The 25,995-nt window shown below is 28.9% G+C and overlaps 4 protein-coding genes across 4 annotated transcripts; 2 read left to right on the forward strand and 2 right to left on the reverse strand.

Moving 5' to 3' along the window:
• Nucleotides 1-226: 226 nt before the first annotated feature.
• Nucleotides 227-4,777, reverse strand: MKS88_001642 (uncharacterized protein; the record flags this gene model as incomplete). Its single annotated transcript, XM_067214588.1, has 1 exon — nucleotides 227-4,777. One exon carries the CDS (start codon nucleotides 4,775-4,777, stop codon nucleotides 227-229), a length of 4,551 nt encoding a protein of 1,516 aa, XP_067074530.1.
• Nucleotides 4,778-11,015: 6,238 nt separating this feature from the next.
• MKS88_001643 (nuclear protein localization protein 4) lies at nucleotides 11,016-12,536 on the forward strand (the record flags this gene model as incomplete). The annotated part of the gene is made up of 1 exon (XM_067214589.1): nucleotides 11,016-12,536. One exon carries the CDS (start codon nucleotides 11,016-11,018, stop codon nucleotides 12,534-12,536), a length of 1,521 nt encoding a protein of 506 aa, XP_067074531.1.
• Nucleotides 12,537-14,364: 1,828 nt separating this feature from the next.
• Nucleotides 14,365-16,965, reverse strand: MKS88_001644 (protein CAF40; the record flags this gene model as incomplete). The annotated part of the gene is made up of 1 exon (XM_067214590.1): nucleotides 14,365-16,965. One exon carries the CDS (start codon nucleotides 16,963-16,965, stop codon nucleotides 14,365-14,367), a length of 2,601 nt encoding a protein of 866 aa, XP_067074532.1.
• Nucleotides 16,966-22,674: 5,709 nt separating this feature from the next.
• Nucleotides 22,675-24,561, forward strand: MKS88_001645 (subtilisin-like protease 1; the record flags this gene model as incomplete). The annotated part of the gene is made up of 1 exon (XM_067214591.1): nucleotides 22,675-24,561. One exon carries the CDS (start codon nucleotides 22,675-22,677, stop codon nucleotides 24,559-24,561), a length of 1,887 nt encoding a protein of 628 aa, XP_067074533.1.
• Between the last annotated feature and the right edge of the window lie 1,434 nt (nucleotides 24,562-25,995).

Consider the following 25,995-nt stretch of genomic DNA (forward strand, 5'->3'; position numbering starts at 1 on the left):
ATACGATATGATATTGTATGATACGCCTCTGTTTTATATGCTACCGTACGATATGCACACACTCTTACAGGAATAAGTCTCAGTAGAGCCCTAAAATAACGAGACAGTCTACTTAAGCATACAACTACACTGTACCATCCTCCCGTGTAGTAGATGATCCCGGGAAAAAAAAAATATATATATATATATATATAAATATATATATATAAAGATAATTCCGCCATGGTTAATTAATAAAGTGCAGTTTTCTGTCTGAAATTTCCTTCATTTTTTGTGCTATAATTTTTTTGGTTCTATTTACAGTTTCGGCATTATATTTATCTAATTCATCAATGGCATCACTTAATATAATGTCTTTAATTAAATCTTCCCATTTGGACGAATTTGCAGGTGCTTTACTCTTTTCTAAATCTAAAACTGCCTGAACTAAGACTCTGGTTAATCCTTTTTTATCAATTAAATTATATGCATGTGCTTTTGTAGCAGCACCAATATAAGTCCTAAAGAAAAATATAGGAACCGATTTAATAAAATAATCACTTGGTAATAATGTATTATCATCTTTTCCTTTTACATGATGCAAAAAAACAGCTTTAATTCTTTGTGGATATGTTTTTATCATCATTTCCCCTGCCTGCTTGTCCATATCACCTGTATCACCTATCCATATATATCTGACAACAGAATTCTGTTGTATTACATACTTATGCAATTGCTTAAAATTAAAAAATTTCCTTTCTCCTCTTGTTTCATTCCAAACCCATTCTTTTAAAGTTGAATATAAAATTTTGTTATCACAATCTATACCCCAATGTTTTATTCCCCTCCTTTCTGCTACTTCGTTAAATTTTTTATTTAAAAAAGAATCTTCTGTTATAGGTACTTGAGGAATTCTGGCTGTTAATACAGACAATAGTAATGGTTTCGATTCAGCTGAAAGTTTATTCATAGCTAACTCAAAAATGAATTGGAAAGAACCTGGATACGTTTCTCCTCTATGGTACTGTGCATCTACTCCACCTAATGCATAATTAAAAAATTTATAACCACCACTTGACCTTATAGTGTCATCAATATCAATAATTACTTGAGTTGTTCCCCATTTTAGTTTCTCGTTTTTACAGTCTATTATTCTTCTCTTTATTTTATTACCCACTGGGTTGACCGTTGCATTAGGGTTGTCATTTCCCTGCTCTTGCTCCTTCTGAAGTAAATGTTTCTCTCTCTCTTCACGTTGTTCTGTCTTATCATCCTGCTTTTCTTGCCCTACCTTCTTTTGCTTCTTTCCATCATCAGTACGTACACTACTTCCATAGGTGCTAGCATTACGAGTACTGCTCTTATAAACGTCATTGTTGCTGTTCTTAATACCACCTTCGTTGCTGCTCTTAATACCACCTTCGTTGCTGCTCTTAATACCACCTTCGTTGCTGCTCTTAATACCATCTTCTCTACTGTCTTTATTTTCACTTTCAGAATTTTTCAATAAAACTTCTTTGACACCCTTCTTCAACTTGTTAACATCATTACTTATCATCATATCGCTGTACGAATTTTCACTTCTCAATCTTTTGGTTTCCCATAATTGCTCCTCTTTGCTTAAAAACCTATAAACATTTTTCGTCTTGTCCTCTAAAGGTTTTGTAGGTACACCTTTAAAATTATCTTCATATAAATTGATTACACTTTTTTTATGTATGTTCCCCTCTATTATATCCTGCAATATGTATTTTTTTTTGTTCCTGTCATGCCCTCCGCTATTCAGATCGTTGTCATTCTTCTCATCGTCACCTATCCCTCCAGTTGTTGCTCCTCCAGTTGTTGCTCCTCCAGTTGTTGCTCCTCCAGTTGTTACTCCACCAGTTGTTGCTCCTCCAGTTGTTGCTCCTCCAGTTGTTGCTCCTCCAGTTGTTACTCCTCCAGTTGTTACTTCACTTGGTATTCCGTCTCTACCCACATAGTTTCCCTCATTTGCGCACGCATCAGATGCATGCACAGGCGTCAACATGTTACTGTCACTCAGTTCTTTCTTCATTTCGTCCATTTTGCACAAATCAGAAATGGCGTAATAGCATTTTTTCAAATTGACATCACTGATATTAGTAGGGCTCACTTGAAAATATTCCTCATGTGTCAAGTGGTTAAATTTCTCTTCTTTCAGCCCTTTTTTACTATTTTCGTTTAATTCATTTTTATAATTTTTTTTATTACCAAAAATTTTACGACTAATTTGCTGAGCATTTCGTTTTTCCTCCTCTGTATGTTTTTCCTCTACATAATCATCATTGTTTTTACTTCTCTTTCTGCTCACGTCAATACACTTTTCATTTTTACTTCGACTACTGGAAGGATCATCATCACTGCTGTCATCATCGTCACCCGGTATACTCACCTCATTTGGTTTGTCTACTCTATCCGGTTCGTCTACTCCATCCTGCTCACTCACTCTATCTGGTTCATCCATTCTACACCGTTTACCATGGTCATGAGCTCCCTGCTTATCGCTACTGTTCTTACTGCTCATTGGACTCAACCCTTTGAAAGTTTTAAGGCATTTCCTTATGGGTGCATTAACATCATAAATATTACTAGTGCTATAAGCTTTTTTTTTCAAGGAAAAATTTAAATGATTATTATTATAATAATTATCAATATTATCATTATCATTATCATTATTATAACTGTTACTATAATTGTTACTTATTGAAGACACATTTTTGTAAGCATAATTATAAGAGTGGTAATTTTTAAGGGAATGCTTAAGTATAGCTCTTCTTATTTTGTGTTTATCTATTAGTTGCATTCTAGAGGATGAGATAGCACGATTATTATGCACTGGATACGCACGTCTATTTTCCTCTTCACTACAAACATTTTGTTGACTATATTCATCTTGTTGTCCATATTCACTCTGCTGAGCACATTCACTTCCCCAATTATGTTCATTTTTTTTTTTTTTTTTTTGGTCATATATACCTCTGTTACTGTCACAGTTGTAGCCACCACCATCATCATTACTACTATTATTATTACTACTACTATTACTGTTACTATCACTATCACTGTTACTATCCCTATTACTGTTACTCTTACTATTAATATTAATATTAATATTACTATTACTATTACTATTACTATTACTATTACTATTACTATTACTATTACTATTACTATTACTATTACTATTACTATTACTATTACTATTACTATTACTATTACTATTACTATTACTATTACTATTACTATTACTATTACTATTACTATTACTATTACTATTACTATTACTATTACTGTTACTGTTACTGTTACTGTTACTACTACTACTACTACTATCCATAGCACTAACCATCTGCTGCTCTTTTTTTTTTATCTTTTTTTTATTTTTCCTTTTTTTTTCAACCGATTTTTCTATATTGTTAATAATTTTGTTCATATTATTTACGCTGTCCTTTGGATAACCATAATGATTATGTTCTTTCGTATCAGACAAAATGGAATAATTCTTCAAATTAATACAATTCGGCGAAAATATGAGCAAGTCATTTTTTCTTTTTTCATCATTACTACTAACTATTTCACTGTTACTGTTTATATTATCTTCATTAGGAGTCCATAATGCACGGACACTCACCCCCTCAATATTGTAATTATAATTACTATTTAATGGTTCCAAATTATCCATTGTTTTATTACCATCTGTTTGCTCCAAACTGTTGATACTCGTACATTTATTCTTTTCAAAAAATTTTTTTGATGATGATGATAATAATATTTCTCTTTTTTCAAAAGATGAAGAATGTTTCTTTTCTTCCTCATGATCTATACAATTATATGACAACTTCCGTTTATCATTTTTGCAATTCCTATCGTTCAAATGTTCCTTTACCAATGCACTTCTTTTGTCTACACGATTTCCCTTTTTCCGATTATACGAAATTTTTTTTTTACTTCTGAATAACTTAGATTTATTCATTGATCTCCTATCAGCATCAATGTTATTATCGTCCGAATAAATTCCTCTATAACTACCCGAATTCCCTCCAGAATTTCCTCCCGAATAGCTACCCGAATATGCTATTGAATTGTAGGCTTTTCTTTTCTCTTCCTCCATCTCATCACTATTGCTCGATTTTTCGCTACATCCTTTTTTAAGGTGTTTATTATTTTTACCTGACGTGTTCTGGCTTTTATACAGATGCTTCATTTTTCCATTCAATGCATCATGGTTATTACTTTCATCAAGACAAAAGCTATGACAGCTGTTGTGGATTCCCTCCTCATAAATTTTTTCCCTGCTATATCCATCATTACAATCGCTGTTACCATCACTGTTGCAAATGCTTTTGTCACTGATTAACATTTGATTACTAGTCATTGCATTATTATGCTTTGCATTATTTTCACTCACTACGTTGATATTTGGATTAGGCCAAGGGGGTGAGGAGTTATTCCCTATTAATAAGTTGGAAAATTTCTCTTCTACATTTAATGAGTTACATTTTTCATCATCTATATCGTTATCATCAAACCAGTTGATTTCATTATTTTTTAAATTATCATTTACATTATTCATACTTTCATATAGTTTTCTAACAATTATATTATCTTCATCTATTAATGAATGTTTACTTATCTGACCAGGCGAGTACTCACTTAGGTCGTTTAAACTAACGTTCTCCTCATCTGAATTTACATCAACCACTTTTTCATTTACATTTTTTATTTCATCCATTTCAATACATTCAAACCCATTTTTCTCCTTCTCCTTTTTTATCATTTGAGGTTCAAAAGTGAGAAATAAAGAAATATATACATAAACATAAACGTATACATGTACATATGCATGTACATATGTACATATATATATATATATACGTATACATATACCTATTCCTATACACACACATATACATATATATATGCACTACACTTGATAGCATGAGCTTTCACGTCATTATGTTTTGCCCATATATACTACACATGCATATGTACATACGTACAGTATGTATGTACGTACAAACTGTATTCACATCAATATGTGTAAATTATAAATATTTCAACAAACGAAAATTTCTTACAGTGGTAAACTTATTTACTCCTGTAGAATTACCACTTCCTTTCCCTGCTTCTGAATTTCTAAGCTCTTTATATATATATATATATATATATATATATACATGTATTTATTTATTTATTTATTTATTTATTTTTTAAATTCGAAATAAGCTTGATAAAAGGTAATTTTGCATTAACATAAAAAAGGTGAAACAGCAAAATGGCAAAATAGCTTAAAGAGGGTACTACATCAACATGTACGCACATATATACATGTTTGCGTATGTATCGAAAATATGTATATATACTTGCATATATATATATATATGTGTAACATGTATAATCTTACGGAAATAGTGTGCAGTACCTTATATAGATCATGAGAGAATAAAAAACAATTCAAAATAAAAGTAACATGAACGATATTTCAAAACAGAATAACATTAACAAAATTATCGCGGCTTACTACTTGTTTACGTATATTAGTGTTGATATTTATGTATGTACGCATGTATGTAGGTATTTATGTATGTACGCATGTATGTAAGTATTTATGCATGTACGCATGTATGTACGTATTTTTGTGTGTACAAATGTATTTAGGTATTTTATGTATGTATATATGTATGTAAGTACATAAGTATGTATATATGTATGTATGTACGTACGTATGTACGCGTTTGCGTATGTAGGTGCTTACGTATGCATGTACGAATGCACGTGTACCTACTTTAGCGCACTTCTTTCGCCGCTTCGTACAAGTAAACCGAATACGTGCCACCTAAGCTGGTGTCATTGTGTTTTAAAATTTTGAAAAAACAAAATGTTCTGCGGCTCTGCTTTTTTTAAAAATAATATAACTACAAATATATCTACAAATATAACTACAAATATAACTAACTACAAATATATCTACAAATATAACTACAAATATAACTAACTACAAATATATCTACAAATATAACTACAAATATAACTACAAATATAACTACAAATATAACTACAATAAGATTAATTACTTTTAATAAGAAGGATAAAATGTTTCTTTTATAAAAAAAAAAAAAAATTCCTTTTTAACGTTTTTGTTTCATTTCCTTCTTTTTTTTTTCTTCTTTATTTATCTTACTCTTCCTCATTCCTATACTATTTTTTTTCTTCCCTCTCTTCTTAAACTTTTTTTTTTTTTTTTTTTGTTTTTCTGTTCCTTATAAGCTGCTATTTGATTGTTTTTCATAATTTTACGCATACGTATATATGCATAAGTATATGTACGTACGTATGTATGTACAATAAATGGGCGTACGGTTAGGTTAAAATAAAAAAACAAATTGTTATGTCTACCCTTCTTCCTTCTTCGATGGCGTGTAATATTTTAACTTCATTAATGATAAGAGGCTAATAAATAAAAAATAGTAACACGTTCCTATATACATTAAACATTTCTTTTTACCATATTATAAGTAAATCAATGCATAAATAAATTTTAATACATAGATAAAATTATTTATATACTTATATATATATATATATATATATATAAGTATGCACTTAAAAGTTCTATACACGTAGGTATATACCTACCTTTGTAAATTTAAATATATATATGTACATGTACGTATATACACGTGGAAACATAAATCATGTACGCTTTTATATGTATATATATATTTACATGTTATATATAGAAGTTACATGCATATATATGTATATATTATATATATATATATATACATTAATGAAATATTAAAACATGTAAATTACTTCATTTTAGCACAATTTTTTTTTTTTTTTTTTTTTCCTTTCGTTAATTTTTTATGTAAATTCTATATTTTTTTTTTTTTTTTTTTTCCATACTGTTCATAAATTTCGTAACTCTGACAAATTGCACGTAATAAAAATGTAAACAGTTTTAACCAACAAATTTTTACTTCTGTTAATTGGAATAATTTTTGTTCTTTTGTCGTGATTAAGGGGAAAAACACATACAATATCGTGCATATGTGAGTGTATATATAATTACGTACATGTATAAATGTGTATATAAGTATATATATACATGTGTACATATATATATGTGCACGTATAAACTATGAAAAACTTTAAAAATATACTAAAACCGTACTTTAGCTTTAGTACAAACTTTTATACATGATATTTCAGCTGTGTTTTTGTGCTATTCATATATATGATATAGTAAAAAGATGCATATAGAGAGTTTGTTGAAAATCGTTAGTACGTGATAGTATAACTGAATTTATTGGGATGGAAGTATATGTTGAAGTGTACACGTTTGTGTTTACGTGTTTTGTGTTTTGTGTTTACGTGATTTGTGTTTACGTGATTTGTGTTTACGTGATTTGTGTTTACGTGATTTGTGTTTACGTGTTTTGTGTTTACGCGTACGTGCGTACGAGTACACGTTTATGTGTACATATGTATGCATATGAACAGGTACATTAATGGTACGCCCCTTACGTTTGAAATATATCACTAGTAAAGCTTAAACATGAAAGATGTTTTTTATATTTATATTGGTTGTAATTCACGAGAAACAAAATTTTAAGTTTTTTTAATTTTATACCCGTTAAGAGAATGAAAATTATTTAAAAGAACAAACGAGTGAACGACAAACAAGTAATCAAATAAACAAATGAACAATTAAAAATGAAAGTTGTGTACTCTTTTTTGCATTACTAAAAAACAGTAATATATATGTGAAAGCAGAATACGGTTTACTATTTTTACAACAAAAGAATATACTTGTAATGTTACAAGAATAAGTAGAAGAAAAAAAAAAAAAAAAAAAAAAAGTCATTAAAATGTACTAATGCAAATTGTTTCCTCCCATTGTACAAAAGTAAATGCGTATATATGCGCGTAAATATATGCACGTATATATTTATATACACATATATATATACATATATATATTTTAATATCTATTATATTTTTACGTGAGAGTAATTGTTTTCCTGTGATTACTGTTTCGTTTTACAACTTAACAAAAAAAGCGAACAGACTCGTACGAAATGCAAAAAAGAAGAAAAAAAAAAGAAAAAGGAAAAAAGAAATGAAGTAAAATGGAAATTGCGTAATCCCAGCAGTTATACGTATAATTATAATGTGAAAAAAATTAATTCCTTTTAGCGTTTTAGCGAAATCCTTTGTAATTACGAAAAATGAAAACGCGCACATAAATTTTTTTTTCGTCCTTTTAATGAAAGGCTTTTGTGAAATCTGGTTTTAAGTTGTAAATAAAAAAAATATATCAACATTAATTTCAAAGGGAAAAAAACGAGCAAGGAAAATTTGTGTAAAAAGGACGAAAAGAATGAACAAATTGTGGAACGAAATTTATGGCAATAAAACGTATGTACTTGTATTATGTATGTGTGTGTATGTATGTGTGTATATGTATGTGTGTGTATGTATGTGTGTGTATGTATGTGTGTGTATGTATGTGTGTATGTATGTATGTGTGTTTATGTATGTATGTGTGTTTATGTATGTATATATGTATGTTTATGTATGTATGTGTGTTTATGTATGTATGTATGTTTATGTATGTATGTGTATGTATATGTATGTACGTTCCAAAAATATGGTTAAGAATTACCTTTGTACGGTTTTAATAACATAAAATTCGGTATTTTTTTTTTTTTTTTTATATATGCAGATATAATTATATATATAAAAGTTTATTTCGTACAATTTAAAAAGGAAATAATGAAATTATACGGGTTAAACGAAAATATATATACATATATATATATGTGTACACGTTAATAAAGTCTATTTTCATACTGCATATATGTTCACCAAATTTAGGTAACTTTCAAAATGAGTGCAAGCGAGAGCATCGGTACGAGGTTGACTGCAACTGCGACTGTGTGAGCATTATGTGGTGAATGTATTCCCTGTTTCCCTTTTAAAAAAAGGGGTAACCATATTCTTCTGTTACAATTTTTTTGGTGTTAATGAAATTACATATACCTAAGTGAGCTAATAAAAAAAATAAATAAATAAAACAAATAGACGAAACGGATACGTGAAACAGATATGTGAAACGGATAATCGAAACAAAGGTCGCTTTCAAATTCTGCAAAGGTTTTAACACTCCCCAGACAATGGCAATTCTGTTCACTCAATTAAACCGTTTAAACACTTTCTCTTAAAAGCATTCATTTGCTTTGAACGTTTTCCTCCGTAAATATGTTCGTCTATTTTTAAAGGATGGTAAGAACTACAAATTAGTTTAACATCATCTATTTATGTAATCTTTCCCCTTCTCTTCCCCATCGTGTTATTGTTCATGTCAACTTGAATTTCATACGAATTAGCATATAATAGAATCGGGCAGCACGGAGCCGGGTAAGAATATACGCATTTAGCCGCATGTGTTTATGCATACATACTCAAGTATTCACGTAATCATATTCTTTGTATTATTACCGTTGAACTTGTTCGTTATTGAAAAAAGTAAAACAAAATAAGAAGTGTATAACTAAGTTGAAGTATGTTGGAAAATTAAAATTTTTTATAAAATGGGCAAATTTTTCGTGAAATTTTTATCATTTTCAATAAAAAAAATAAAATAAATAAATCAGCTAATTTTTCTATCTCTCATATGATAACTTGAGTATAATATGAAAAATTCCAAAATGGGTTAACAAAAAAGGGAAAGAGGAAAATTTTCTTAAAATGCTGCTTTTTTTTTTTTTTTTTTTTATCTACTTCTACTAAAACAAGAATGCGTGATATGAATTAAAAAAAAACAAAAAAAACAAAAAAAACGAAAAAAATGACAATATGATAAAGGATAGAGAACAGCAAAAAAAAAAAAAAAATAAATAAAATTAAAAAAACATTCATAATTTTATATATTGGGAAAGTATATGTCAATACGTACAATATAAGCGACGTTTGGTGGGCTTCTTCATGCCTTCATTTTGTTTCAATTTGATATATTTTGCTTAATATTGCTCTATTTTGCTTAATATTGCTCTGTTTTGCTTAATATTGCTCTGTTTTGCTTAATATTGCTCTGTTTTGCTTAATATTGCTCTGTTTTGCTTAATATTGCTCTGTTTTGCTTAATATTGCTCTGTTTTGCTTAATATTGCTCTGTTTTGCTTAATATTGCTCTGTTTTGCTTAATATTGCTCTATTTCGCTTAATATTTCTATATTTTTCACAATTTTACTTAATTTTGTTTTACTGTATTTTACTCTTTTTGTTTGATTTTACCACGTTCTAAGCGAATACTAGTATGCTGCAGTAAGCAAAGAAGAGATTTAAAGAAATAAAAATTTTAAATAGCTTTTTTGAACTTTTTTTTTCGAAACACAACCAGGACATACAAATATACGCACATTTACGTGTACAGGAAATTGCGGACGATTGCATAGATATTTTTTTTTTTTTTTTTTTAATAGCATTTATTAATCTAAAAAAGATAAGAAGTAATGGCAGAAGCGAAAGGCTTCTCTTGACCATACGCAACACACATACATACGAAACATACATACGAAACATACATACGAAACATACATACGAAACATACATACAAAACATACATACGAAACATACATACAAAACATACATACGAAACATACATACAAAACATACTTACATACGAAACATACTTACGTAAGAAACACGTACACGCACGTACGTAATAGTTACATGTAGATAATTGTCTACTAACCCACATGTCGGCCCCTTCCCACTATTGTTTTCCTTTAGCTTCTTTGATGTGAGCAAGTGCCCGAGTAGTAGAACAGCGTAGAGGCTGCACGGGCATATTAGAAGAACCTTGTTCCTGTACAATAATTGGCAGAAAAAAAAAAAAAAAGAGGATCAAAAAAGAGAAGCAGAAGGGGAGCAAAAAGGGAGGTAAAAAAAAAGAAATAAAAAGGAGGAAAAAAAAAGGTAAAAACGGACGTAAAAGCGGACGCAAGATGAGTGGAATAATTGTAAGACTCAGATGCGAAATCGGGCTGTATCGCATCGAGGTGGATAAAAACAAAAAACTAATCGATTTGAAGAAGAAAATAGAAGAGCTGTTAAATGTGCCTACGGAAAAGCAAGAATTGTTCCTACTTGAAAATCCAAACGAAGCTTTATCAGATGATGCATGTACATTGAGCACATATAAAATACAAAATGGGAGTATTGTTCAGCTAAGAAGTAAAGTAAAACCGATAGCTAATAAAAAAAGGGAAGAACGAAATGAAGGAATGAAAGGTAGCAACCCTAGTAAAACGTCTTTACAGAATGAACCAGTTAGTAAAAATTCATATTTTGAAGAGAAAAGCCAAAAAAAAATGGTGAATGATGATAAAGGGGGAACAGATTTTAATGGAAAAAAAGAGATAGATAATAAATCAAATAAGAAAAGCGAAAATGAACCAAATTTTAAATCGTTTGATTATTTTTTAAAATTGAGGGGGTATAATACGACAGATCTTCCTCTAAATCTAGCTTACAAGTCGGTATATTTAATAAAAGGGCAATTTAATAAAATTCCATTAAGTATAACATTAAAACACCAGGAATATAGACATGTAGATCATTTAGAACTAATGAATGTAGAAGAGATAAAAAATTTTGTCAACTATTGGTGTTTTACCAATAATATGTTTGAACAAAGAGCTGGATGGATGTATGGTTATTATAAAGAAGATACACACTACAATTTAGGAATAAGAGCAGTATGTGAGTGCATATATGAACCTCCACAAATTAATGAAAATAATAAAATAAAACTTCTCTCAGACGATTTTATCGATTCTGTTGATTTAATTGCGGAAAGATTAGGTTTAGAAAGAATTGGTTGGATCTTTACACATTTACCAAGAAAAGAATATTTAACATCAGATGAGGTAGTACATATAGCTAAATTACAGCTAGCTAATATAAAAAAAAATATGCATTATACAAATTATAGTGTATCAAACTTTATTACATGTACTATATCACCAGATCCAATGTTAAGTAATGAACCTGTAACTAATGCTTTTATGGTGTCGGATTTAGGAATGGCATTAATTAGAGACAATTTAATTGAAGAAAATCAAACAGACCCTTCACATGTACAGTTAAGAAATCCAAATAAAAATGAATTACTACCACAAATTTTAGAAGGCGGAAAAGAAACCAATAAGTTTGATACTGACTGGTTTATTGTACGTGTTAATGAATCCGCACCCAAAAATATTCGATCTATTTTTAAAAATTTTCATTTCCCTAGAGAAAATAGAGTTAATGCACAAACTGTTTTTGATGTCAAAGAGTATTTTGCAAGTACTAAACTGGAAAGAGGTACCAACGGAAATTTTAGATGTTCAGATTTTCATCTTATTTTATTTGTATCTAAAGTTCTAGATATTGAAACAGCACTTGCTTTATGTGATGCTGCATTAAACAAAAAGGAAATTGATCCAATAATGGAGGAGATTCTTACCTCCGTGAAAGTCTAACGCAAATGGGCACGAGCATGCGCATGGACATATATATATATATATATATATTTGTATATTTATATATATTCATATTTGTATATTTATATGTATAGTTATATGTATATTTATATGTATATACAAATTAGTGCATGCGCACATGCGGCGTGTGGGAGACGGACTTCCGTACGTGTGTGTACATAATTTATTTGATGTAAATTTTTATTTTAAAAGTTGCAAATTGTGTCAAAAAATAAGACTTACTACTTCGACACATTTCCCTGTTCCCTTTCTCCTTTTAACAGGAATTATTTTTAACAAATAATAAAAATAAAAAAAAAAAAAATATATCAAAAAAAAGTAAATATATCTCTACTCAACTGGTCATCATGTTGTATTACTATCCTTCCAAAACAGAAGCGCGGTTATGCAAATTTGAGTTGCCGCAGTTGATATATATAAAAAGGGAAAAAAAAAAAAATAGAAAAAGGAAAAAAGAAAAAAGAAAAAAGAAAAAAGAAAAAAAAGGTAGTTTATTCGCTACACCGTCATTTTACTTCTTATCGCCTGATCATGTCAGGTAATTAAAGAGGAAAAAAAAAAAAAAAAAAAAGTAAAAAGATGAATATGTACTAATATGCATACACTTATACGTGTGTACATATAATATGGCCACTTAAAATTTTCATTGAGAAGCTTCTCATCCCCCCAGTTGAAAATAAGATAAATGTTGTAGCTCCATTACGTGAATCAGTTAGTGTTAAGTTGCACATATAGACGATAATAGATTACAACGAACAACAGTAGATAACAACAGACAACAAAAGATAACAATAGATAACAATAGACAATGATGGACAACGATAGACCACGATATTCAACGATATTCAACGATAGACCACGATAGACCACGATAAACCACGATATACAACGATGGACAACGATATGCAACGGTTGACAATGATGGACAAGACAATTTTTTAAAATAGAACGAATTTGACATGCGCGTTTATTTATATATATGTATATATATACATATACGGGGGTGCTAAAGTTGAGCATTTTTACTTAAAAAAAAAAAAAAGATAATAAAATTATACACTGCTGTGAAAAATTAATTACAGAAAAATAAGAAAAAAAAAAAAGAAGCATTCACTCATAAATGATAATTAAACAATATATTTTAAAATAAATCATTCAAATGATAATTTTTGTCTTTTCTACATTTGGTAAATATGTCAAAGAGTGATGAAATGAAAGAGCAAAAAAAAATGAAAACGTAAAAAAATGAAAAAATAAAACTACATATATAATATAAACATGAAGTCACGTACGCATATAAGCACACAGATAAGCACAAAAAAAGAAAAAAAAAAAAAAGTTCATCAAAATTACATTCGATGGTTCTCTTTAAATATTCTAAAAAAATTGCAAAAAAAAGGGTAGCAAGGAGTTTGAAAAAAAGGAAGCGAAAAAACTCTAAACAACAATATTAAACAAAAAAATTAAAAAAAAAAAAAAAAATACAAAGATACAAAGATACAAATATACAAAGATACAAAGATACAAATATACAAAGATACAAAGATACAAATATACAAAGATACATAGATACAAAGATATGAATATATTTATATGTATATATATAGTTATATATATATATACGCCTCTATACACATGCACGTACATATATGCACCCGCAGGCACCTTTTACTAGTAATGTGGAAATAACAAGGAAGCAAAAAGATTAATTCTTCCTTGTAAAGGATTTACGATAAATGAAATTTAAAGCATCCGCCTTTGTGATAATGTGCACAGGTGTTCTTACAAGCGTACATTTAAAAAAAATCTACTGCTTACTTTTATTAATGTTATTATTGCTATTACTGCTATGACTGCTATTGTTATTACTGCTATTGTTATTACTGCTATTGTTATTACTGCTATTGTTATTACTGCTATTGTTATTACTGCTATTGTTATTACTGCCATTGTTATTACTGCTATTGTTATTACTGCCATTGTTATTACTGCTACTGTTATTACTTCCATTGTTATGACTGCCATTGTTATGACTGCCATTGTTATCATTGCTATTACTGTTATCAATGCTATTGCTGTTATCATTGCTATTGCTGTTATCATTGATATTGCTGTTATTACTGCTAATACTGCTATTATTGCTACTGTTGTTACTATTGCTATTATTCTTCTTATTACCATTATTACTATTATTGCTGCTATTCGTGCTGCTGGCGATGCTATTATTACTGATATTATTATCATGTGTGTTCGGTGCATTTGCCTTGGGATTGTTGTCGGAAGCATTATTTGGAATGTTGCATGGAGCAGTACTGAGTACATTGTTCGGTAGATCATTTGGAGAGCCCTTTGAGGAGTCATTTGTGGTACTACTCGATAACACATTGTTACTAACTTTGTTTTCATTACTAATAGCATTATTGCTGTTTGAGTTTATTACGCTTTTGCTATTTAATTTGTCCTTAAACGTGTTGTTACTACTACTGTTAGTACCTCCACTAGCACCGCTGCTAATACCAACATTACTAACGTTGTTGTGTGCAGCATTACCTTCATTCATATTAGAAGCAACAACGTTCAAATTGTTGTAACTGTTTTTCGACAAGCAGCTGTTAACAATGTTAACATTTACATTATGGTTTCCAACAATGTAACTACCAACCTGGTTACTGCTAACATTATGGTTACCCCCAGTCTGACTTCCACCACTTTGTGTGCTCAAATTATTAGCACTGGCGTTAGTGGTACCCTCCTCATGGCTATTTATATTGTAAAGCAGCTGTAGTAGCCATTTTTTGGTATATGGATCTTCTTTTAAGCAAGGAATAAAAGCTTTATTAATATGTCTAAGTGATTCAGGTAAACAATATTTTAAAGCTTCTAACGCTCTAGGGTTTTCAGACAGTCTTAAATAACAACGCACAATGTGTTTCAGTAATCTTGATGACGGATTATCAACTAAAGAATTAACCATATTTGATAGAACAGTAGATACAGCATAAAATCTTTCAGGAGTAGCACAAATATAATTTAAACCAACTTCATCTATAAGAATTTTTTGAACAATAAATGTAGCTACTGTTTTTGACAACTCATTTCCTGTCTCCATTATTCGCAAACATAAAGGGATAATTTCTGTTTGTAATAAAAAATTAATAACATCTGGGTTATCTACTTTAACTAATGCACCTATTACACCTAATGATGTTAAACGCAAATATTCAAATGGTCTATTTTTTGACTCAGCGTTTAGAAATGGATAAAGAAATAAGGGTATATGTGCATTCAAAAAATGTTGTTTTGTTTCTGGATGGGATGCGACACACTGTAGCAATGCTAATGAATTACATACTCTATTAGATGATGATGTAGTTAATAATGGCGGTGATAACTGTGGATATATTGACACTATCTCTTGTAATAATGTTGTTATAGTACCAAAAGAATTCCATAATACTGGTGCGATATCATGATATGTTTCTCTTTTCCTTGATAACTCAAGTAATGCATTTTCTCGTTTTTCAGAGAAACATAAATCAAACACTAACTGATATACCTTTTTCTTTTCCTCATCTTCATTTGTACCACCACGAATATGTGCCATATTATTCAAATGAGTGTTACCTGTCAGGTTGTTGTTACTTTGATCGTTCGAGGGTATATCACTGTAGCTTTTGCTGTTCATACTGTGTACGCCTCCAACACCGCCAACATTGCTAACACCTCCAACATTGCTAACACCTCCAACATTGCTAACACCTCCAACATTGCTAACACCTCCAACATTGCTAACACCTCCAACATTGCTAACACCTCCAACATTACCAACACTGCTAACACCGCCAACACTGCTAACACCGCCAACACTGCTAACACCTCCAACATTGCCAACACCTCCAACATTGCCAACACCTCCAACATTGCCAACACCGCCAACACTGCTTATATTGTTCATGCTGTGCACACTGCTAACACCGCCCATGTTTCCCATGGTATTTACGCCATTAACACCGCCAGCAATATTGTTCATGCTGTGAATGTTCATACTGTGACCACTCATACTATGGCCGTTCATACTATGAGCACCCATACCATGGCTGTTCATATTGTGTACACCCATGCCATGGCTATTCATATTGTGTACGCCCATACCATGAGTGTTTATATTGTTATTTATAATATTTTGCATATTTCCATGATTCATATTATTTCCCGGTACCACTGACGAGTTGTTATGAGCAAAGTTGCTATGGTTAAGACTACTTGTATTTGCGTTATGGTGGTGATACATGCTATTTCTACTGTTCAGGCTATTTCCTTTGTTAACACTGTTCATGCTGTTCATATTACTCATACTGCTCGAGTTATTCATTTTATGTGCATTTATTAAACCATCGTTGTTCATCATATTTCAAAATAATTCAACTTTTGTAAAAGGGAAAGTAAAAGAGAGGGAAAATGATATATCATCTAACTACAAACTAGCCGGACTATGTTTCACAGTCTTTTAGTATATTTTACTTAAAAAAAAAAAAAAAAAAAAAAAGAAAAGATTTATTCAGGAATTTTACTTTTTATACGTTACACGTTATGAACTATATTATATGTACATGTATATATATGTTTATATGATACACTTTTCATCAAAAAAAAAAAAAAAAATGTTTATTCTATCTTTTCAAGAAATATACATTTATATTTCGATTATTGTGCTATTATCTTTTCCTTTTGCATGCTATTACTTTTCATGATATAAATTTTTTTTTTTTTTTTTTTTTTCCTTTTTCCTTCTTTTCGTATTTTTCCTTTTTGATGTTTCTTTTTTTTTAATATATATCTTTATGCTATATATACTATTTTTTCCTTTCCTATCCGTTTTTCCCGGTTTTGCATCTTTTTTTTTTTTTTTTTTCTTTTCATTTACTATGCATATAAAGGGTTATACACAGCGATTTTATTTATGCTTTCTAAACTCGAAAGTATGTTAGCAAAAGATAATATAGGTATGTAGTGTAAAAGTGTATGCAAGGCGTATATAATATGCATACATATAATATACATACATATAATATACATACGTGCAATATACATATATACATATACATTTTGTTCTTAATATGTACATACATGTATAAATATTCACATATATGCTAATGTGCATGTGTAATTTTATGGATATATAAGTGCGAACTACGCATACTATATGGTACGTAATACAGTGTACAATGAAGTTCATAATATGGGAAAAAATTGTGCTTAGTTTTTTTCTCTTCCTACGTTTTACTCTTCAAAAATGCGCTTTTACAAATTAATTTTTGAAATTTTGTTTTCTTTTTCCATTCGGTTTTGTAAAGTAATTCTTTAAGAGAAAAATAGATAAGGAAAAATGAAATTAGAAAAATAGAAAAAAGAAAGGAAAAACTGCAAAAAGGAAGGAAAAACGGCAAAAAGGAAGAAAAACGGTAAAAAGGAAGAAAAACGGTAAAAAGGAAGAAAAACGGTAAAAATAAAAAGGAAAAATGAAAAAATGGAAAAAAAAAAAAAGAAAGAAATTCTATAAAAGAAACAAAAAAAAAATTCATTTTTCTTATACGGAAAGTTTATTTTTTTTTTTTTTTTTGTTATAATTCTCCCCCTTCTTTTCCTTTGAATATAATGCCTTTCCAAATTTTTCGTTTATATTCCCATTGTCCTAAATATATATACATACATATATATATAGAGAAGTAGTGGTCATTTTTAAGTTCTTTTTATTTTTTTTTTAAAATACCCTCTTTAACTACATCAGTTGCTTTACAAATTTTTCATTGAATGATGTTTTAGATTAGGGGAATAATAGAAATTCGTAAGACTATATGTATTTTTATGCAGAATCGACAGTTATGGGAATGGGAAAAGATATCAAAATTTACAAATTATTTATTTGGACATTCGTTATATTGTAATTTTTTTTTTTTTTTTTATTACAAAAATGCGTGAATTAACGTGCCCACAGCTGAGTAATTATTGGTTTAATATTTTTTAAAAAGTGTATACATATATGTAAGTATACATGTATGCATGTATTTGTGAATGTATACATATATTTATATGTAGAGGCATGTATTTACTTCTTATAATGCAAGCTCATCGTTATTTGAAATTTGAATTTTCAATTTTTTTTTTTTTTTTTTCTGGGGGAAGAATAGAGTATTTCATGAAAATGATGAAAAGGAACTTAAAAGGATGAGCATTTCTATCTTTTTTTTTTTATTTTCAAAAAAAAAGAAAATAAAAGAACATACATTTTATGTGAAAACCCTTTTTATATTTATATTTATTTATTTATTTTTTTAATTCTACATAAAAAATTTACAGATTGATGATGACGTCATTTTTGCATAACTGTATATATTTGTTATATTTTATTATGCAGAAAATTATATTATATATAATTGAATGCAGGCATATTTTTATCGTTTTGGTTTTTACTGTGTATTTTTGTTTTTCCTTTATATTATTTAGAAGGGTTCACGTGTTTATTAAGTTTATTTCACGTAAACTTGTAAAACTTTATTCTTCTTCCCTCAGTTTTAATGGATTAATGTTTACGCTTCAACTCCTTCGTGAATCGGGTGTTCATGCGCACCCATCCATATTAGCATATATATATATCCATACATACATATATATATGTATGTTCCATACGCATATGTGGACCCGTGTGTAACTTTTTTTTTTTATATAATCGTTACTTCAATTATATGATATACCACGGAAATGTTTGCTTAAAGGAGTAGTGACAGAGTCCTAATGTTTATTTGTCTACTTGTTTATATCTCTATAAGTTTTTACATTTGTATGTTTATGTGTTTATACATGTGTTGTTAATTAACATGTGGGAAGGGTAAAAGGGTTTTCTCATTTTTCATTTATTGCTTTTTGAATTAACCATATTTAAACATGGTAAAAATGTCAAAGTCAGTTGTAATTCTTTTTTTTTTTTTTTTTCTTTTATGTTAATATATTATAATGCAACATTGAAAAATGGATTTAGAGGATGAACACATTGACGTGCAAAAATAAAATTTACGATGTATTTCATATAATTAATAAACAATTTAAATTTTATTTTTTAAGTAAAATGAGCTGTAAAAAATGCCACATGTGTTAGAAAACATTTAGATGATTAAAATTTTGTATATCATAGTTCGACGGAGCAAATTTTTTAGAATGGAGCATATGCATATAACAACTATACCGTCTTGCAAAAAAAACGAAAAAAAAACAAAAAAAAGACAAAAAGAAATAATCTGAACGAGTAAAGGGCAGACTTTTACGTATGTGCGTGTTTGCACATACATACATATGTCCATACTTTTGTTTATTCACGCGTAAACACCCATAACGACGAGTAATAGTGAATGAGTCGTTTTCAGGTGGAGAAGAAAAAAAAAAAAAAAAATATATATGCATATACACACACAAATACAAATACATATACACACACAAATACAAATACATATACACACACAAAAACAAATACTTATACACACACAAAAACAGATACTTATACATACACAAATACATATATATATACACACACAAAAACAAATACTTATACATACACAAATACATATATATATACACACACAATAACAAATACTTATACACACACAAAAACAAATACTTATATACACACAAAAACAAATACTTATACACACACAAAAACAAGTACACATACCCTTACACAATTATGTTTTTCCTTTGAGAAATTGAACTATTTGATGTAAATTTTTGCATCTCACGCGTATATATATGTATACATATATATATACATACACTGTTGAGAACTTCTGCGTACACGTACAAGGTTATACATATTTGACAGGATAAAATTTTTTCAAAAATTATGTAGATATAAAAAAAATGCGATTAACAAATTGCAAATTTTAGGAAAAATTATTTTTACTTTCAAGTTGTAAAATAAAAAGTACATAAATCAATTTGGCAGTTAATTTTTTTTTATTTTTTAACTGAAAAATTACACTCACAATATATACTGTAGTGTGTAAAACAAATTCAATAACAAGAAAAAAAAAAAATAATAATATACGTAAAATTGGGAAATTGGGAAATTGGGAATTATGGAAATTATGGAGATTATGGAAAATTTTTTAAAAGGAAGAAAAACTGAGTACTTTAATTTATTATTTTTTTTTTAAGTAAAAAAATAAAAAAATTATTAGTAGAATATTGAAATTATGTACGAGGACGTCATTGTCTGATAATAGACGCTCAGGTGAATGCCTTAAGCAGCAGCAATTACGTTTTTCTTTCGTGTTCGTTCCGTTTCATTCGTTCTTTTTCATTCGTTCCTTTTTATTCGTACTTGTTCATTCGTTCTTTTTTATTTGTTCCTTTTTATTCGTACTTTTTCATTCGTTCCTTTTTATTTGTTCTTTTTTCTTTTTTTTAATTTTATGATATAATATTACGTTACCTATGTATTTGTAAAAAAAAAGAAAAAAAAAAAAAACATAAAGCACGCTAAGTTTAAATGAAACAGCATATGAGATTTTTTTTTAGAAAAAGTAAAAAAAAAAAAAAAGATGAAGAAGAACAATGTTAACATTAACAACAACATGTGATATGTATTAATAGGACATGGAAATTTTTTTTTTTTTTTTTTAATTTTTAAAGAACATTTTAGATATGCAATGAACAACTTATATTGTAAATTCACAAATGATTCATTTCCAAATAAACAAAAAAAAAAAGAAAAAAAAGAAAAAATATTTTTCAAGTATAAATAAAAAAATGGACGCTTTATTTTTCGTATTCTTTTTTATACTGTAGAAAAATGAGGTAAAACTTAATATCTTATATAACTTATTGTTAACCATGTTTTATTTCTTTTCTACTTCAAACTTAATATTTAATAGGACAATTTTTTTTTTAATAGAATTCATATTTGTACATATACATATATATATTATATTATATATATACACACACAGTAATAATTATATAAAAAAAAAATTTATAATTTGCTAATTCCTTTTTTTATACATTTTCTAATTTTCCTTAATTCATGGAATATTGTGTTTGTCTACTATAGATTTCCGTTAGATATTTTTCGTCCATTTTTTTCAGAGTTTTCTTTAATTTATATGTATACATGTTATATCGGTAATTAGGCACACTAATTAATATTCGTATTGTCTATATATAACTATTTATGAAAGCAATTTTATGATTTTACAATTTTTTGTGAGTTTGAGCATCTTAAATTTTATACGTATGTGTATAGAACATATATATATATATGTATTTTTTTTTTTTAACATAAGGACATATTTTGCAAAAAAAAAAAAAAAAGTATACATGCTCAGAACATTTTAATCATGTATTTATAACATGATTTAATTAAACATTATTTTACACGTTACTTTTTCTTCTTCGTAATTTTTTTTGTAGTTATTATTTAATAGAATAACATCTTTTTTAATATTTATCTTTCATAGTAATGATATTAATATTTAATAGACTTGCACGTTTCATTTTTTAGTAGAATGCTTTTAAGCTGTTTCTCATAACTGCCTTGCATAGATATGATGTATTGAGAAAATCGCTACCCTTAAAATTTTTACACTTTAGACATAAACATATATTTTTTTTTTTCCCATTTTTTCTTCATTTTTTTGCCATAATTTAGCATATATTTCGCCTACATTTTACCTACTTCCCTAATATGTTTTGTCTTTTTTTAAAAGAAATAGCCATCATAGACAAATTTTACTCTGAACAGTTCATAAAAATTTAACTATATAATACTACCAAACGTGGGTACATATATATATGAAAAGTTTCAACTTTAGTGAAATATTTTCTTCTACATACCAACACAATATCTCAACTCCATCGGTATATTTCATCCACATTCCCCGGATTTAAGCCATATTAATATACTTTCAGCGGAAGTACCCAATTTGCGGCTATACTGAAAAGATTACTGCCCTTAGAAGGTATATTTTCCTAGAATAGTGAGAATTAGCCTGACGAGATCAGAAATTTTGCAAAACGGTGACAGGCCCGCCTAACTCAGTCAGAAAAAAGGAAAAAATAGTAAATCAAAATGCTGTTCTTAAGAAAAGGAAGGAAACTATCCACTTACCTTTCCACCGTAACCTTGTTGATAATATTTGCGATATCGAAATGTGACGCTTCTTCAAATGTAGAAAAGAAGGAACAAGATGATGTGCATAAGATTATAAGCGAATTGCGTTTTTTAGAAAAAGTAGAAACGATTTTAGAACATAGTAACATGGGTGTATCTGATATTGAGGCAGATGAAAATGCCTATAATCCAGATAAAGATGCTCCAAAGGAAGAAATGGAAAAATTAATATTGAAAGAGACTGAAGTTGATGGAAGCAATAATTTACGAAAGAGTAAAATACCGGAAAAAGAGTTAATTAAGAAAAAGAAAAATTTACGTCTAATAGTTAGTGAAAATCATTCAACTAGTCCTTCCTTTTTTGAAGAATCACTTTTAGAAGAAGAAGTAGTATCTTTCCTACAGAGTAAAGGGAAATTATCAAATTTAAAAAATATAAAATCTTTAATTATAGACTTAAATAATGACACATCTGATGAGGAATTAGAAAAGTATATAAAAAAGTTGGAAGAGAAGGGGGCTCATGTAGAATCAGATAAATTAGTAGGAGCAGATGATATCGATTTAAAATATATTAAAGATGCAGTAAGAAAAGGAAAAAAGTTCATTAATTTTAAAAAGCACAACAATAATAATATGTTAGAAGTAGAAAATAAAATAGAGAATTACTATGATGATATGCCTGAAATCATTAATAGTTATTCGGATGCTCAAAAAGGAAATGTGCTAAAAGTAGGTGAATCACCTTCATTCGCATCATCCACATCATCCTCATCATCGTCCTATAAATTCAATGATGAATTTAGAAATCTTCAATGGGGTTTAGATTTAGCTCGATTAGATGAAACACAAGAATTAATTAATAAGAATAGAACAAGAGAAACTAAAATATGTGTAATAGATAGTGGTATAGATTATAATCATCCAGATTTGAAAAAAAATATTGACATAAATTTAACTGAATTATATGGTAAAGCAGGTGTAGATGATGATAACAATGGAATTGTTGATGATATTTTTGGAGCTAATTTTGTAAATAAAACTGGAGATCCTATGGATGATAATTATCATGGTACACATGTTACAGGTATTATATCAGCTGTAGGAAATAATGGAATAGGTATAGTAGGTGTAGATGATAATTCTAAAATAATAGTATGTAAAGCTTTAGATCATCATAAATTAGGTAGGTTAGCAGATATGTTTAAATGTATTGACTACTGTATTAGTAGAAAAGCTGATATGATTAATGGTAGTTTTTCATTTGATGAATATAGTGGTATTTTTAATTCTTCCGTTGAATACCTTAGATCTTTAGGTATATTATTTTTTGTTTCTGCTAGTAATTGTACACATGAAAAATCATCCAAACCTGATATAGCCAAATGTGATTTATCTGTTAATAATAGATACCCCCCTGTACTATCAACAATGTATGATAATGTTATTGCTGTAGCTAACTTAAAAAGAGATTTAAATGATAATTATTCTTTATCTGAAAACTCTTTTTATAGTAATATTTACTGTCAAGTTGCAGCACCTGGAACTAATATTTATTCTACTGCTCCATCTAATACTTATAGAAAATTAAACGGTACATCTATGGCTTCTCCTCATGTTGCTGCCATTGCTTCACTCATTTATTCAATTAATCCTAACTTATCTTATAGACAAATTGTAGATATATTGAAAAGTTCTGTTAAGAAACTTCCTTCTGTTAAGTCAAAAGTTGCATGGGGTGGTTACATTGATATCTATGAGGCGGTCGTAGCTGCTATCAATTCTAAAACCCACTATATCAAATCGCAGTCCTGGTTTAGCTGGAAGAAGAACAAAAGGGGCTAGTCAACATGTGCAGATAAGCATAATGGACAAAGGTGCAAAAAGCTTCAATTCTTGCACAATGGTTATGCATTCATCGACTTAGTGTGCTGCATGGAACTAAAGAGCTAACAGTTGTTTGGTTTGCGGCGGTTTGGTTTGCGGCGGTTTGGTTTGCGGCGGCTTGGTTTGCGGCGGCTTGGTTTGCGGCGGCTTGGTTTGCGGTGGTTTGGCTTGCGGCGATTTGGTGCTAACATTCTATGTGCTACACAATGCGAGAATGATTTGCTAAGGGCGTACATACATGCGCAATACATGCATGCATACGTACCTCTTCCCCATTTTGAATACCCCAACTTATGCACATAATTTTTTTTTATAATACACATTACACAATGTTGTTTGATGTAGTAAAGTTTCTTCCTCTCTTTTGAGGTTTACTCATTTGCTGCCATGTTCAATATTCGTCGCTTAAAATTTTTTTTTACATTTTGTACATGTACATATGCACCTGTACATCTGCATAAATACTTATATACATTATACTAATTTAACCATTTTAAAATAACTTGTATATAACATCATCTACTATTTCCGATAAACAAGAGAAGGAAAATAATTCTTTTTCATTTTTTTTTAAATAATACCCCCCTTAATTTTTTTTTTCTTTTTAAAGATATATATATATATATTAGTCCTACATATAAATTGAAATTCGGAAATTATATGAACAACCAATCCTCCTTTTGTGGAGGTACAACTGCTTCTACTTTTCGCTCCATTTGTGTAACTCGCACTTTTATTAATCAAAATGAGACTCATTTATTTCGTTATCCTTACTAAATCGGAATAAATAGAAAGGGGATCATAAATAGATGAACACTAAGCAGTGCAATAAAGGAACTAGTTAATAAGGCACATTTATGCACACAGATTTGCGTTCGTAAAAATAATCGCACTCGTTCCATTGTACTAGCATAGGTATGAGAATATGTGTACATATATATATATATATATATATATATATATATAATATATATATATATGTACGTATGCATGTATGTATGAATGTTTGTAAGTATTTGTGTACGTGTGCACGAATCAGAAAGTCTTGCAAAACAGTTTTGCATTTTTTTTAAAATGTACAAACAATGCTTTATCTTTTCCCTCCAATAAACCTTATAATTACTTGAGTCCTTCATGACTCATGCTCGAGTAACATTTAATTTGGGTAAACTGTAGAAGTAATTTTCCTCAATTTCATTTCTCCCAAATAAACAAAAAAATAAGTATGTTTTTGCTAAAAATATATAATGAAAAGGGAAAAAAAAAAAAATTCAATAAAAAAAATCGTGGCAAAGAAATATTTACTCAAATTGTGTACTGGTGCTCACAACAGAACGTCAATTTTCCTGCTTATTTTTGGAAAATTTTCAACACATGTGTGTAAAAAGAGGG

Source organism: Plasmodium brasilianum, chromosome 6 (genome assembly GCF_023973825.1).
Source record: "Plasmodium brasilianum strain Bolivian I chromosome 6, whole genome shotgun sequence".
Lineage (NCBI taxonomy): Eukaryota > Apicomplexa > Aconoidasida > Haemosporida > Plasmodiidae > Plasmodium > Plasmodium brasilianum.